General features: G+C 43.2%; 1 protein-coding gene across 1 annotated transcript in view; it reads left to right on the top strand.

Annotated features, from left to right (window-relative positions):
- The window catches only part of LOC148146157 (coiled-coil domain-containing protein 183-like), a 63,588-nt gene that overhangs the window by 9,646 nt on the left and 39,596 nt on the right, over positions 1–14,346 (top strand). Inside the window, exons 2-4 of the mRNA XM_087998697.1 lie at positions 4,946–5,067; positions 6,358–6,435; positions 10,089–10,256. Of these exons, the coding sequence (XP_087854823.1) occupies positions 4,946–5,067; positions 6,358–6,435; positions 10,089–10,256 (368 nt within the window). The remainder of the gene's footprint in view (positions 1–4,945; positions 5,068–6,357; positions 6,436–10,088; positions 10,257–14,346) is intronic.

Genomic DNA, 14,346 nt, shown 5'->3' with positions numbered 1-14,346 from the left:
GGGTGAGAGGCAAAAAGAGACCTAAGGGGCAACTTTTACACATAGAGGGTGCTGCATGTATAGGCTGCCAGAGGATGTGGTGGAGGCTAATACAATTACAACATTTAAAAGGCATCTGGATAGTATATGATTAGGAAAGGTTATGCGCTGGGTGCTGGCAAATAGGACTACATTTATTCTGAATATCTGACTGAAGGGTCTGTTTCAGTGCTGTAGATCTCGATGACTTTAACTGTCTGGACTGGCATTGTGCCTGATGCTGATATGAAGACTGTGTTTCTGCCAAACTCATGGTAGCAGCACAGCTCAAATTGTGTCACTTTTCACTTATCTTTGCAAGGCCCTGGTGTCACAGGCAGTAGGGTCAGGCCCCCTGTTCCTGTCTTGTTCATGCATTGAAACCTCCTGTATTTAAGGCTGCTTACTAATTCAGGGATTCTGCTGAAAACAGTGCCAACTGCTTGTAAACTGGCCTGTCGCCTCTGCAAAGCAGGGTTGAAGGGGATACAACATGTTGAAGCGGAGATCCCCATGAAGCTAACTGCTTCAGTCAAGACACGGATGAAAGGAACATGTTTTGAAACATTTGTGGGCGGGTTTCTATAACTGTAAATAACAAGCTCCTTACAGCGAAGTCTCCACATTTCCTATGAACTCCCTCCCTGCTAGATGCATGTGGAATGTTTATGCTCTATCTGATTTTGATAAGCCTGGGCTGTTGTTGGGAAGAAACTCTGACAGAGTTCTGCTCCTCAATTTCAGTGTTGATCATACCCACCTCCACCGGCAAGTCATAGAGATGTACAGCATGGAAACAGACCCAGATATTCCAACCTAATCAACATCTTCCTCTTTGTTTGGTGTATTCCTTACTCTTGTTGGGCCGTGGCTCTCAGTTCAAGCAAGCATTGAAGTCACTGGCCATTCATCAGTGGCTATCTGACACAAGGTGGGTGCTGGCTGACCAGTAGGAGCTGATAGTCCTGTCTGTCATTGGGGATAGGCTGTTCTCAATGCCAGGTCATACCTGCTGACTCCTGTGTTTTCCTGCTGTGCAGTAAAACTGCAATGCTCTGTCCTTTCGGCTCTGCAAACATTGGAGTGCCCTCTCAACCTCCTCCGTTGAATCCAAAGAAGTGCACAGCACTGTGTTCGGTGCTGAACAGGCTGCAGACGTTGTCGGAAAAGTGATATATTTAGACTTTTGTCACCTTTGGGATCCATTCCATATCTTTAGTCAAGCTTTACTCCCTTTGCCTTCAGCTCTCTGAACATAATGGAGTTAATAATGAGGAACAGTTTTTGTGCCTTATCATTAGGGAGAGCTGTATATTGACAGGGAGAAACTTGCATATTAGCTGTCTTTATGTTATCCAGGATGAGAAGGGAAACAAACTAGCACAAAGGCAAAAAAGCACACTAGCTCTCTTCATCCAAGCAGTAAACACATTACATTAGTAATCAGGGACTGACCTGCTGAACTGAACCTAATAGTAACTTGGAAACTGAGCTGAGCATTCATAATGACTACAGATGTCATAAAAACGTACAGCTGTGTTGCTTGAAACTGATACACAGAATGGTATACATTTCCAATTCAAACTCGTGTGCCTGCAAATTAATGAAGCAAGCACAGAACCATTTTTCCACTTTCAGAGGCAGGGTTTTTTTTAAACAGCTGGAGCTATCTGTTGATATAAATCCCATCACATTAGCTGATAGCAGAGGCTGGAATGACTTTTCAAAACTTTTTTTTAAAGTGAATTATCACAGCTCCAACAAATGTAAAGTATTGTCATGCATGCTGGTCATTGTCAAGGTCAAATGCCTTCTCAGGGTAATCCTAATCTGAATCACTGCAGTAAAACACACTCATTATCACTCCGTGTCTAGCACTGACATTTTATGCCTATGTTACAGAATGTTTCTAGCTCCTAAAGAGGCTTCCCAAGTGACCACAACCTCTTCCCGGTGCCCTTTTTAAGGGCTGAGAGGAAGTAGTTTTCTCCAGTGGTCCTCACTGTAGGAATTCCGAAGATCTGGAAAAAGTTTGCATATGTTTTGTACCAATAGCCTTCCAGAACCAAAAAACACCAGGTGAAAATGGTGTGGAGTTAGGAAGACTGACACTGTTTTCCCTGAACAAGGAATTGCAGTATAGTGTTTTGCACACAATACCTGTCTCCATATTTAGATGATAATCTGGTTTCTCTGTTTGGCTGATGTGGAGAGTAGTGGAAATGGTAGGGATCCATTGCCTGAGTCAGGTTCTAGTCGCTGTTGTGCCATATTACCTTTAACGGTGAACTCATTCATGCATCACAGCTGATAAAGCCTTCTTTATGCTATGGGTCCAGTTTTTAAATGCATGCCATTGACAGGATTTCCAGTGACCACCTCCTCATAAAATCCGAGGATTTCTGCGCACAGTTTCCTGACCGTATACACACTCACCACCTCAGTAATCTTTAACTGCCTGGTAGAACAAAAGTCTTTTACTTTAAAAATAACTCACAAAGATGAAGCTTTCAGTCTTACACTCATCAGGACTGGGATGCAAGGACACACACTCAGAAGGGTGTACTTTCTGACACCCCTGAAGGGTTTACATTACACATGCAGAAAGGTCTGCACTGCCCCGCCCCAGAAAAAAGCCCAATAAATATGAGCAAGTAGATGAAATGATGTCGTTGTCAGTACCAACGGGGGTTCTCCACAATTATGTTTTGCACATGTTTACTGAGAATCGTTTCAGGGTGTCAACAGGCATTCTCAACCTTAGAAAGGGAACACTGATCATGCAGTGTGAGGAGCTGGACCTTGATTGGCACAGGGACTGATATACATCCATCTTAGAGAACTGAAAAAAGTCAGACTCTCTATAGTCAGGGTGTTGCTATGGGGCATAAAGTGGATAGTGACCATAACCGTTTCCCCATTTGCAAAAGGTGCAATGTAGAAAGAAATGTTGGTGACAGAGCAGTTTGACACTGCTAACAGCAGAATTCCTAAATTAGTAAGCAGCCTTAACTATAACGGGATTTCAGTGCAGGAATGAGAGAGGAACATGGAGCCTGACCCTCCTGCTTCTGACATCATGACTTTGGAAAGATAAATGAAAACGGAGGCAATTTGAGCTTTGCTGCTACCATGAGCTTTGTGTAACTAGCACCTTCTTTTGGAAGCTGCAACAAGGTGTTCTGGGGATATTGAAATTCAAGACATTGGAACCAGCTAGATCTGACCATCACCAGACATGTCTCTCTGAGCTACATTCTCAACACAAACAGATGCCTTAGTGCTGACTCTGATACAGCTCACATCTTAGTAACCACCAGGGTTAGGATACAACACTGGGAGGTTTTTCATTCTTGGCAGAAATACAGTCCTAGTATGAGCATCAGGCACGCTGCCTACCCAGATACTAACAGCAGCTCCTCAACTTGTTTGACCAGATGCTCTCTGGCATTCCCATACCGTGAAATGAAACTTACTTGAAGACACCATCTACAACCCCACACTCTCAACATAAAGGGAGCAAGAGTCAAAATAACATTGACTGATTGAAGGTTAACATCACTGTGATGGAATCTACCATTGGAGCCAATCGATCAAGCAGTTTATTTGTTTATAAACCTACGAGGCACTTAAAAGAGTACAACGTTTGCAGCCATTTCATCACCATAATAGGCAACATCATCAATGAGCCTCTGGTGAAGAACTGGTGTTATGTCCCGCTTTCTATTTATGTGTTTAGTTTTCTTGGGTTGGTGGTGCCATTTCCTGTGGTGATGTCATTTCCTGTGTTGGTGGTGTCACTTCCTGTTCTTTTTCTCAGACGGCGGTAGATGGGATCCAAATTGATGTGTTTGTTGAGTTGCAGTTCCGGTTGGAATGCCATGCTTCTAGGAATTCTCGTGCGTGTCTCTGTTTGGCTTGTCCTAGGCTGGATGTGTTCTCCCAGTCAAAGTGATGTCCTCCCTCATCCATATGTAAGGATATTAGTGAGAGTGGGTCATGTCTTTCTGTGGCTAGTTGATGCTCATGTATCCTGGTGGCTAGTTTTCTGCCTGTTTGTCCAATGTAGTGTTTGTTACAGTCCTTGCAAGATATTTTGTAATTCTGTTCGCCGAGCTGGGAATTTGTGTTGCAGACGTTTCGTCCCCTGTCTAGGTGACATCCTCAGTGCTTGGGAGCCTCCTGTGAAGCGCTTCTGTGATGTTTCCTCCGGCATTTATAGTGATTCAGAAACATCACAGAAGCGCTTCACAGGAGGCTCCCAAGCACTGAGGATGTCACCTAGACAGGGGACGAAACGTCTGCAACACAAATTCCCAGCTCGGCGAACAGAACCACAACAATGAGCACCCGAGCTACAAATCTTCTCCCAAACTTTGAAGGTATTTTGTAAATGACGTTTGTTTTGCTTATTATCTATATAGGGTCTTTTAAGTTCATTAGCTGCTGTTTTAGTGGGTTGGTGGGCTTGTGGGCTACCATGATGCCAAGAGGTGTGAGTAGTCTGGCAGTCATTTCCGAGATGTCTTTGATGTAGGTATTCAAAAAGAATGCCACCCAATAAACACAGTCTGTCAATTTCTCTGCAACAAACCCAAACAAGCAGACAAAATGTGCCCAGAAACCCTAGCCACTTTCCTCTACATCAATTGGTCCCTGTCCTCTGTACATAGAATATGCCCCTCAATCCCAGTCAACGTTCAATTTGTTACTTACTAAGCCCTTTATAGTTTTGCGGTTCCACGTTATTTCTCCACATATTCACCGAGTAATCAGTGCCTCGTAAACAAACCGACTTCTCTGAATTGCCATTGCAATGGTTGAATAAAAATTGATCTGTCTGCTTCAGAATATTGTGGAGCAGAACATTCTAGATTTCTCCACAATCAATGAGATGATCCATTGATGCTTTTGAATTCATTTTCAGAGAAATACAAGAATGCTTATTACCAAACAGCAGAAAAAGAGATTGCGCAAAATGCAGAGAAACTTGGGCAAATGCGCAAGGAGGTCATGCAGGAGAGCATTAAATTTCAGAAAGCTGATCGGGTGAGTGAAATGTCACATAAGTAGCCGTAAATTTTATCAATGAAGTATATTTCTGGAATAAAAAAGGTCATGTTGAACCTAACATGTATAAATGTGATTGATAGGCCAATGAAAGATTGCTCACTCACCATGGTATGGCCATCAGAGATGAAAAATGTGGTGCTGGAAAAACACAGCCGGCCAGGCAGCATCCGAGGAGCAGGAGAATTGACGTTTTGGGCATAAGCCGTTCAGGAAGATATTCCTGAAGAAGGGCTTATGCCCGAAACGTCGATTCTCCTGCTCCTCGGATGCTGCCTGACCTGCTGTGTTTTTCCAGCACCACATTTTTCAACTCTGGTCTCCAGCATCTGCAGTCCTCACTTTCTCCACGGCCATCAGAGAGCCATTCACTTACCCATTGTGTCCTTCCGACCATCTCTCTCAACATGTTACAGGCAAGAGCAGTAAACTTGCTGTCACTAACCACTGCAGCCAATCGCAGTGACTAGCACTGTCAACTAAACACCATACGGGAGGCACAATACGTACTGTGTCCTCTGTTATGGATAATCATAGAATAGATCCCTACAGTGTGGAAACAGGCCCTTCAGCCCAATAAGTCCACACCGACCCTCCGAAGAGTAACCCACTCAGACCTGTTCCACCACCCTAGTACTGTACATTTACTCCTGACTAATGCACCTAACGTACAGATCCCTTGGCCAATTCAGCTAACCTGCACATCTTTGGATTGTGGGAGGAAACTGGAGCATCGAGAGGCAACCCACACAGACACAGGGAGACTGGAATCAAAGCCAGGTCCCTGGTGCTGTGAGGCAGCAGTGTTAACCACCGAGCCACCGTGCTGCCCTAGTGAAATCTCATCTCCAATTGTCCGGTGCTTCAGTACAGTGAGTCAGGAACATCCCCACATTGGATTTTCTCTTCTGCACTGCTTGTCTTCTCATACTTGTCAGTCTTCCACCTATTGGAGTTATTCAGCTACTGTCAGTGAGAGGTTCCTGCTCAGTCTGACCATTCTGTTGGAATAATGGACAATGCCATTAGCTTGTGAGCTTAGCCCTCATTGTTGCAGTGTGCAGTTGAAGATGAAACAATGTGGGTTCGTGCAGAGCAATGACATTATTCCAGTGCTGTGATCTGGGAGACTGAGGAATGTTCATTAGGATCTATAGATCTCCTCACTTTTACTTAACAGGGAATTTCAAGGTCTGGTACATTTTTGAATAAGATTGAGATAGTTTTAAGCATTTGGTCCTTCCCTCACTCTCTCTACTTTTCCTGCAGGTGGTCGAAAACATCATTAGTCGAGAATGTGAGGATCGAAAGGAATTGAGACTCTGCTTAGCAAAAGCGACCATTGAGGTATTACAGTCAGACCATTTAATTCCACGCATCAGCGCCAATCTCACTCCCAGTAGATTCCCAGTAGAGCATGGGCAAACACATCATTCACACTTGGTGCACAATCTTTGTATAGGCTTCAAATAGTTCTTGTTTCAGTCCATGTTTGTGCTGCACAGTTGACATACCAGTGGATTTGATGACAAATCAAAGACTCTACTCCCAAAGTAAGAATTTGACAAAGAGGCTACTGAGAATAAGATTCAGTATTCCCCATTTCAGTCTGTACTCTCATAGAATTATGCAGCAGTGATGGATCCAGTTCCTCTTCCCCTGACATAGCTTTGAAATAGTTTGTTCTTTGAGGATGTATGTAATTCTCCTGTCACTGATTGACTGAGGAACTTGTTTATGACCAGTGACGCAATGTGCCAGGTATGACTACCATTCACCTTTGGGTTTGTTTTGCTTTCACAGGGTGTGGCACATAAAACACACAGCACTCAGTATCATTGACACGGTTACACTGATAATTGCACAAAAGCATTAACAATTGGAACAAAATTCAGAACAGCTTCTCGCTTAAATTTATCAGTAAAACACAAAGGACAGATGACTTGCCTCCATTTTGGGTTTGCACTTGGAATAAACTGATAAGCTACACAAGTCCCCAGGTTCTTGAAATGGTGTACCAATCTTTGTCGTCAAGTCATATAGAACATAGGACATGGTATGTAATGATATATCTGTAATACAGGGTGCCACGACTTAACGAAGAACAGTACAGCACAGGAATAGGGTCTTTGGCTTACTAAAGCTACACCAACACATGATGCCTTTCTAAACTAACAACCTTTTACCTCTACACTGCTCATATCCCTCCGTTCCGTACCTATTCACAAATCTGTCAATATATCTCTTAAACATTGTTATTGTATACCACCTCTACCACCTCCTGTGACAGTGCATTCCAGGCAATTAACACCCTCTGTGTGAAAAAGCTTTGGCTCTTCCACCTCCTTTTGGTGCCTAGTTGGTGCTCGTGTATCCTGCTGGCTAGTCCTCCTGCCTGTCTGTCCAATGTAATGTTTGCTGCAGCCCTTGCAGGGTTCTTTGTGTGTGACATTTGTTCTGCTGGTTGTTGGCACAGGATCCTTTAAGTTCATCAGCAGCTGTTTCAGTGTGATGGTAGGTTTGTGGCCGACCATGATGCTGAGGGGCCGGAGTAATCTGGTCATCATCTTGGAGATCTCTTTGATGTATGGCAGGGTAGCTAGAGTCTCTGGGTGCGTTGTGTCTTCTTGTTTAAGTTTGTTGTGCAGAAATTGGCGCACTGTGCTTATCGGGTAACCGTTGTTTCTGAATACGTTGTATAGGTGTTTTTCTTTGGCTTCTTGTAGTTCCTGCAGTGTGTTGTGGCTCATTTAGAACATAGAACATTACAGTGCAGTACAGACCCTTCGGCCCTCGATGTTGCGCCAACCTGTGGAACCAATCTGAAGCCCATCTATCCTACACTATTCCATTCTTGTCCATATGTCTATCCAATGAACATTTAATTGCCTTTAAAGTTGGCGAGTCTACAATTGTTGGAGGCAGGGCATTCCACGCCCCTACTGAGTAAAGAAACTACCTCTGGCATCTGTCCTATCTATCACTCCTCAATTTAAAGCTATATCCCATCGTGCTAGCCATCACCATCCGAGGAAAAAGGTTCTCACTGTCCACCCTCCCTAACCCTCTGATTATCTTATATGTCTCAATTAAGTCACCTCTTAACCTTCTCTCTAATGAAAATAGCCTCAGGTCCCTCAGCCTTTCCTCATGAGACCTTCTCTCCATACCAGACAACATCCTGGTAAATCTCCTTTGTACCCTTTCCAACGCTTCCACATCCTTCTTATAATGCAGTGACCAGAACAGTATGTAATACTCCCAAGTGCGGCCGCACCAGAATTTTGTACAGCCGCAGCACAACCTCATAGCTCCGAAACTCAATCCCACTACCAAGAAAAGCTCACGCCGCCTTATAACTCTATCAACCTGGGTGGCAACTTTCAGGGACCTATGTACCTGGACACAGAGATCTCTCTGCTCGTCTACCTTACCAAGAATCTTACCATTAGGCCAGTACTCTTTATCCCTTTTGCTCCTTCCAAAGTGAATCACCTCACACTTTTCTGCATTAAACTCCATTTGCCATCTCTCAGCCCAGCTCTACAGATTATCTATGTCCCTCTGTAACCTGCAACATTCTTCAGCAATTTACACAACTCCACCAACCTTAATGTCATCCACACATTTACTAACCCATCCTTCAATGCCCTCATCTAGGTGATTTATAAAAATGACAAAAGCAGTGACTCCAAAACATATCCTTGTGGTACCCCACATGTAACTGAACTCCAGGATGAACATTTCCCCATCAACCAACACCCTCTGTCTTCTTTCAGCTAGCCAATTTCTGATCCAATCCATAAATCATCCTCAGTTCCATGTCTCCATATTTTGTGCAATGGCCTACCGTGGGGAACATTATCAAACGCCTTACTGAAGTCCATATGCACTGCATCAACCGCTTTACCCTGTTTGGTCACCATCTCAAAGAACTCAATAAGGTTTGTGAGGCACAACCTATCCTTCACAAAACCGTGTTGACTATTCCTAATCAAGTTATTCCTTTCTAGATGATTAGAAATCCTATCTCTTATAACCCTTTCCAACACTTTACCCACAACCAAAGGAAGGCTCAATGGTCTATAATTTCCAGGGTTGTCTCTACTCCTCTTCTTGAACAAGGAAACAACATATACTATACTCCAGTCTTCTGGCATTATTCCTGTAGACAATGATGACATAAAGATCAAAGTCAAAGGCTCTTCAATCTCCTCCCTGGCTTCCCAGGGAATCCGAGGATAAGTCCCATCTGGCCCAGGGGACTTATCTATTTTCACATTTTTCAGAATTGCTAACACCTCCTTTTTGTGAACCTCAATCCCATGTAATCTAGTAGCCTGTTTCTCCATATTCTCCTCGACAACATTGTCTTTTTCCAGTGTGAATACTGACGAAGAATATTCATTTAGCGTTTGCCCTACTTTCTTGGACTCCACTCACAACTTCCCACTACTGTCCTTGATTGGCCCTAATCTTTCTTTCATCATTCTTTTATTCCTGATATACCTCGACCTATTTAAATAATATCCTGATGCAACTCTGTTTGTGGGTATTAGGATGATTGCTCCTGTAGTTAAGTATCTGGTCAGCGTGTGTGGCTTTCCTGTAGATATTGGTCTGTAGCCGTTGGCTTTTCATTGCACTGTGATGTCTAGGAAGGGGAGTCTGTTGTTGTTCTCTTCCTCTTTGGTGAACTTTTGATATCACTTCCAGTTATGTTTCTGAGAGGTTGGTAAATGGGGTCCAAATCTATCACCCACCACAACTGACCAGACACATAAATAGCAAGTAGGATAGAACACCAATGCTTCATCAGAAGCTGACTGATAATGTTACCTAGTATGGTGATGAAATGTCTGAGAACAAACCTCCCAGCTCAGCGAGCAAACGTACAGCCTGAGGTTTATTGAGGTTTATTTAACCTGTAACTGTATTAAACTTGCTACCATATATCCCAATTTCTGGATTTCTAACTCACTGCATTTTTGACCTTCTAGGGTTCCAAAGAGTTGCTAAGTAAACATTTGTATGACACAGTGAACCATTACAATCTGAACTGCTATGAGGTTAAGAAACGTCAAAAGATTTTGATGGACCTTATGCAAACGTTGAGGTCAGTTAAAAAGGAGACGCAATTTGACGCAGGAGAGCACAATGATCTTCAGGTACACTTTCCTTCATATTTTAAACATTGATCCCTTCATCTCCCTTGTCAATCAGTGCATCTGTATCACTATGTCAAAAGGTGCAGATTAACATGAACTGGAAATACTGCTCGTTGGGTACAGAGTGATGTATGTTAGGTACAGAGGGATGTATGTTAGGTACAGAGGGATGTCTATTTACAGAGTGATTTATGTTTACAGGTAAATGTTAGGTACAGAGGAATGTATATTCGGTATAGAGATATATCTTTACAGAGTGAAGAATGTAAGGTGCAGGGTGATATATATCTTAGACAGTTGCTAACACAAATGTAACACTGAAGGATTATTTCAGAATTGAAGATTAATCTCCAAGATACTATTGTAATCAAGATAAACAGTGTATGCCGATACCATCGATCTGAACAATCTGATGCGCAAGCTCAATATTAAGCTGATTTTTGAAAAACAAAATAAAAATCCTACTCAGTTTGAAATTCTGTTTTTCTTACATGACACACTCCTTCATTTTTTTTCTTTTAGCTTTTCTTCCAGGTAATTCTCAATCTTTGTTTAAACATGTTTATGAGAGATATCACTGCTAGTTTGCATGCATTCTTACCCCACCCAGACTTTTACTAAAATATCAAATAGCAATCCAAAGATGTGTAGGTTAGGTGGATTAGCCATGCTAAATTACCCATAGAATTAATGGATGTGCAGACTAGATGAACTGGCCATGGGAAATGCAAGGTTGCAGGGATAGGGTAGAAGAGTGAGTCTGGATGGGATGCTCTTTGGAGGGTTGGTGTGGACTCAATGGGCTGAATGGCCTGTTTCCACACTCTAGGGATTCTATGATGCTGTGATTTGGAATGATAAAACCAAGAGGCTGTTCACTGTCCGACTAGGGTATGTACAATACACTGTAAGGATGAAGAGGATGGTGACTTATGGTGTGATTGTAACAAGGATGGACCTTGTCGAATGTGAGTTCCCATATTGGAGCTGTTAATCTGGTCCAATCAGGGAACCCTGGCTGGCAGACATAAACAGGAGTGTCAGAGGTTCTGTTCACTCTGAGAGAGCTGGATTCATGTCAAGGACTGTCTACGTGTAAATAAATGGTAACTTGGTGATGGGATACCGGCCTCTGTGGAGTTATTTCATATGGCAAGAATGTCAGCTATTTTGGAGGTGGGAATGATGAAATGAAACTTGGAGGAAAATGCCCAAGTAGGGTGAACAAGTTCTAATTCTTAGAGCTACATACGGTGACAACTGAATAAACAAGCAGAGGAGGAGGTGTTTGTAAGGAGGGAGGGAGTGAAGAAAGAAGGAATATGGAGTTGCAGATGGCAAGGATGGGGTATAGGTAGAATCTGAAAGCACAGTTTCAATTGTGGAGAGTAGGCAGGAGATGCTGTCAGCAGGTGCACGAGGTGAGAGAGGGGGAAGAGCACATTGAGAGTTCTGAATATCAATTGTCAGGAAGTCAGTGGAGCTTAGTGATGGCAGTGACTGATTAATGGTGTTTATGGGAGAGGACATTTGTATTTAATAAAATCAGAGAGGTTAGCCAATTAGAGAGGCTTAGACAGAATTCCATCTGTAATTCATAAAGTTATGATTTAGAGAGCAGTAGAGGTCTGGACTGTAGATAGTCAATGTTTTCGATGTGAAAGGAAGCAGTTTTGATGACACAATGACTGAGATATTGATGAAGATATACGAACAAATCAACGGAACACCCATGGGATCACCAATCTCGGGACTCATAGCAGAGGCAGTTATGCAAAGGTTAGAACAAACAGTCCTACCACAAATTCAACCCAAACTCTGGGTCAGATATGTCGATGACACGTTTGTAATCATTAAAAACATGGAAATAGAAAAAACACACCGGATCATCAACGCCACACTCACAGGAATCCGATTCACGAGAGAAGAAGAAAAGGACAACCAACTCCCATTCCTAGACGTGATGGTACAGAGAACACCGAACGGAGAATTCACTACAAGGGTACACAGGAAAGCCACACACACAGACCAAGTCCTAAACTATGAAAGTAACCACCCCAACACACACAAACGAAGCTGCATCAGGACACTATTCAAAAGGGCCACAACACACTGCAAAAAGAAGAAGAGGAACACCTATACAAGGTATTCGCCAAAAACGGATACCCGCGCAACTTCATCAACAGATGCCTAAGAGAAAGACCACGGAACGAGGACATACCACAACCAAAAGGACTAGCCACACTACCATACATCAGGAGCATCTCGGAACTGACAGCCAGACTACTGCGACCCCTAGGACTCATAACGGTACACAAACCAACAGCCACGCTCAGACAACAACTCACCAGAACGAAGGACCCGATACCCAACATGAGCAAGACGAATGTAGTGTACAAAATACCATGCAAGGGCTGCACAAAACACTATATAGGACAAACAGGAAGACAGCTAACAATCCGCATACATGAACATCAACTAGCCACGAAACGACATGACCAGCTATCCTTAGTAGCCACACATGCAGACAACAAGCAACATGAATTCGACTGGGACAACACTACTATCATAGGGCAAGCCAGACAGAGAACAGCCAGGGATTTCCTAGAGGCATGGCATTCATCCACAAACTCCATCAACAAACACATCGACCTGGACCCAATATACCAACCACTACAGCGGACAGCTGAAACTGACAACCGGAAGCGGCAGGGACAGACCACTATAAACACCGGAGGAAACATCAAAGAAGCGCTTCGCAGGAGGCTCCCAAGCACTGATGATGTCGCCTAGCCAGGGGACGAAACGTTTGCAACAAAAACTTCCAGCTTAAAATGATTGAGTTAAGGAATATTGGAGATGCAGTTTGAAAGACTTTAATAAATAAGGCGTGAGTTGACAGAGGAGGTAAGATTGATGGGAGGTTCATCATGGACTTAGTGAAAAATCCCTTTAAGCTTCTGGATAACATCACCTGGGCCTCAGACGTAAATACTAAAGATGAAGTGTTCAAGATTGGACCGTTGGGGTTTAGCTGAGGTCATGAAACATTGTAAGTGATTGTTAGTGTGGTACCAGGAGACCCCAACATCACTGAGTCTAATTGTGGACAAGAGGCACAAAGACATGAAATGTTTGATAGAGTCATAGTTAAACAGCATCAAAACAGATCCTTCAGTCCACTATGTCTATGCTGACCAACAAACACCAAACTATACTCATCCCATTTATCTGCTCTTGGTCCAGAGCCTACAGTGGCACGGCATTTTAAGTGCTAATCCAGACGATTCATAAATGTTGTAAGAGTTTCTACCTCCACCACTCTCTCAGGCAGCACGTTCCTTAATTCTACCATCCGCTAGGTGAAAAGGTTTTTCTTCCTTGTCTCCTCTAATCCACCTCCTAACCTTAAACTTATTCCCTCTGTCTGAGACACTTCCGCAAAGATTCTCATGATCTACTCTGTCCATGCCTCTTCTCGTTCTGTATACCTCAATCAGGTCTGCTTTCAGCTTCACCTGCTCTAAGGAAAACAAACCCAGCCTGTCCAATCTCTATTCATGACTAAGACTTCCCAACTCTGCCAAATTCCTGGTGAATCTCCTCTGCACCCTCTCCACTGCAAACCCATCTTTCTGATAATGTGGTGACCAGAACTACCCTCAGTATTCCACCTGTGGCCAAGCCAACATATTATAAAGTTGTAACAAGACTTCCTTGCTCCGATGTTCTTCGCCCTGTTGAATGTACCTGCACTGACCGCCTTCAGGGATCCATGGACTTGTACACCATGGTCTCTTTGTTCCTCAGTACTCCCTAGGGACCCACCATTTATTATGTATTGTCTCCCCTTATTAGACCTTCCAAAATTCATCACCTCTTACTTATCAGAATTAAATTCCATCTGCCATTGCTGTCCCAATTTACCAGTTGATTAATATCAGACTGTAGCCTCACTACCAACACCTCCAATCATCTGCTAATTATACTTACTAATTAGATTTCCTCCATTCTCACCCAAATCATTACTGTGCATAACAAATGGCAAGGGTCCCAGCAGTACGCCATTGGTCACAGGATTCCAATCACA

This window comes from Chiloscyllium plagiosum, unplaced genomic scaffold (genome assembly GCF_037043375.1).
Source record: "Chiloscyllium plagiosum isolate Xiang-an unplaced genomic scaffold, Cpla_swu_hap1 HiC_scaffold_21, whole genome shotgun sequence".
Taxonomy (NCBI): Eukaryota; Metazoa; Chordata; class Chondrichthyes; order Orectolobiformes; family Hemiscylliidae; genus Chiloscyllium; species Chiloscyllium plagiosum.
Note: the sequence above shows the minus strand (reverse complement) of the source record. Positions and strands in the feature narration are given on the sequence as shown.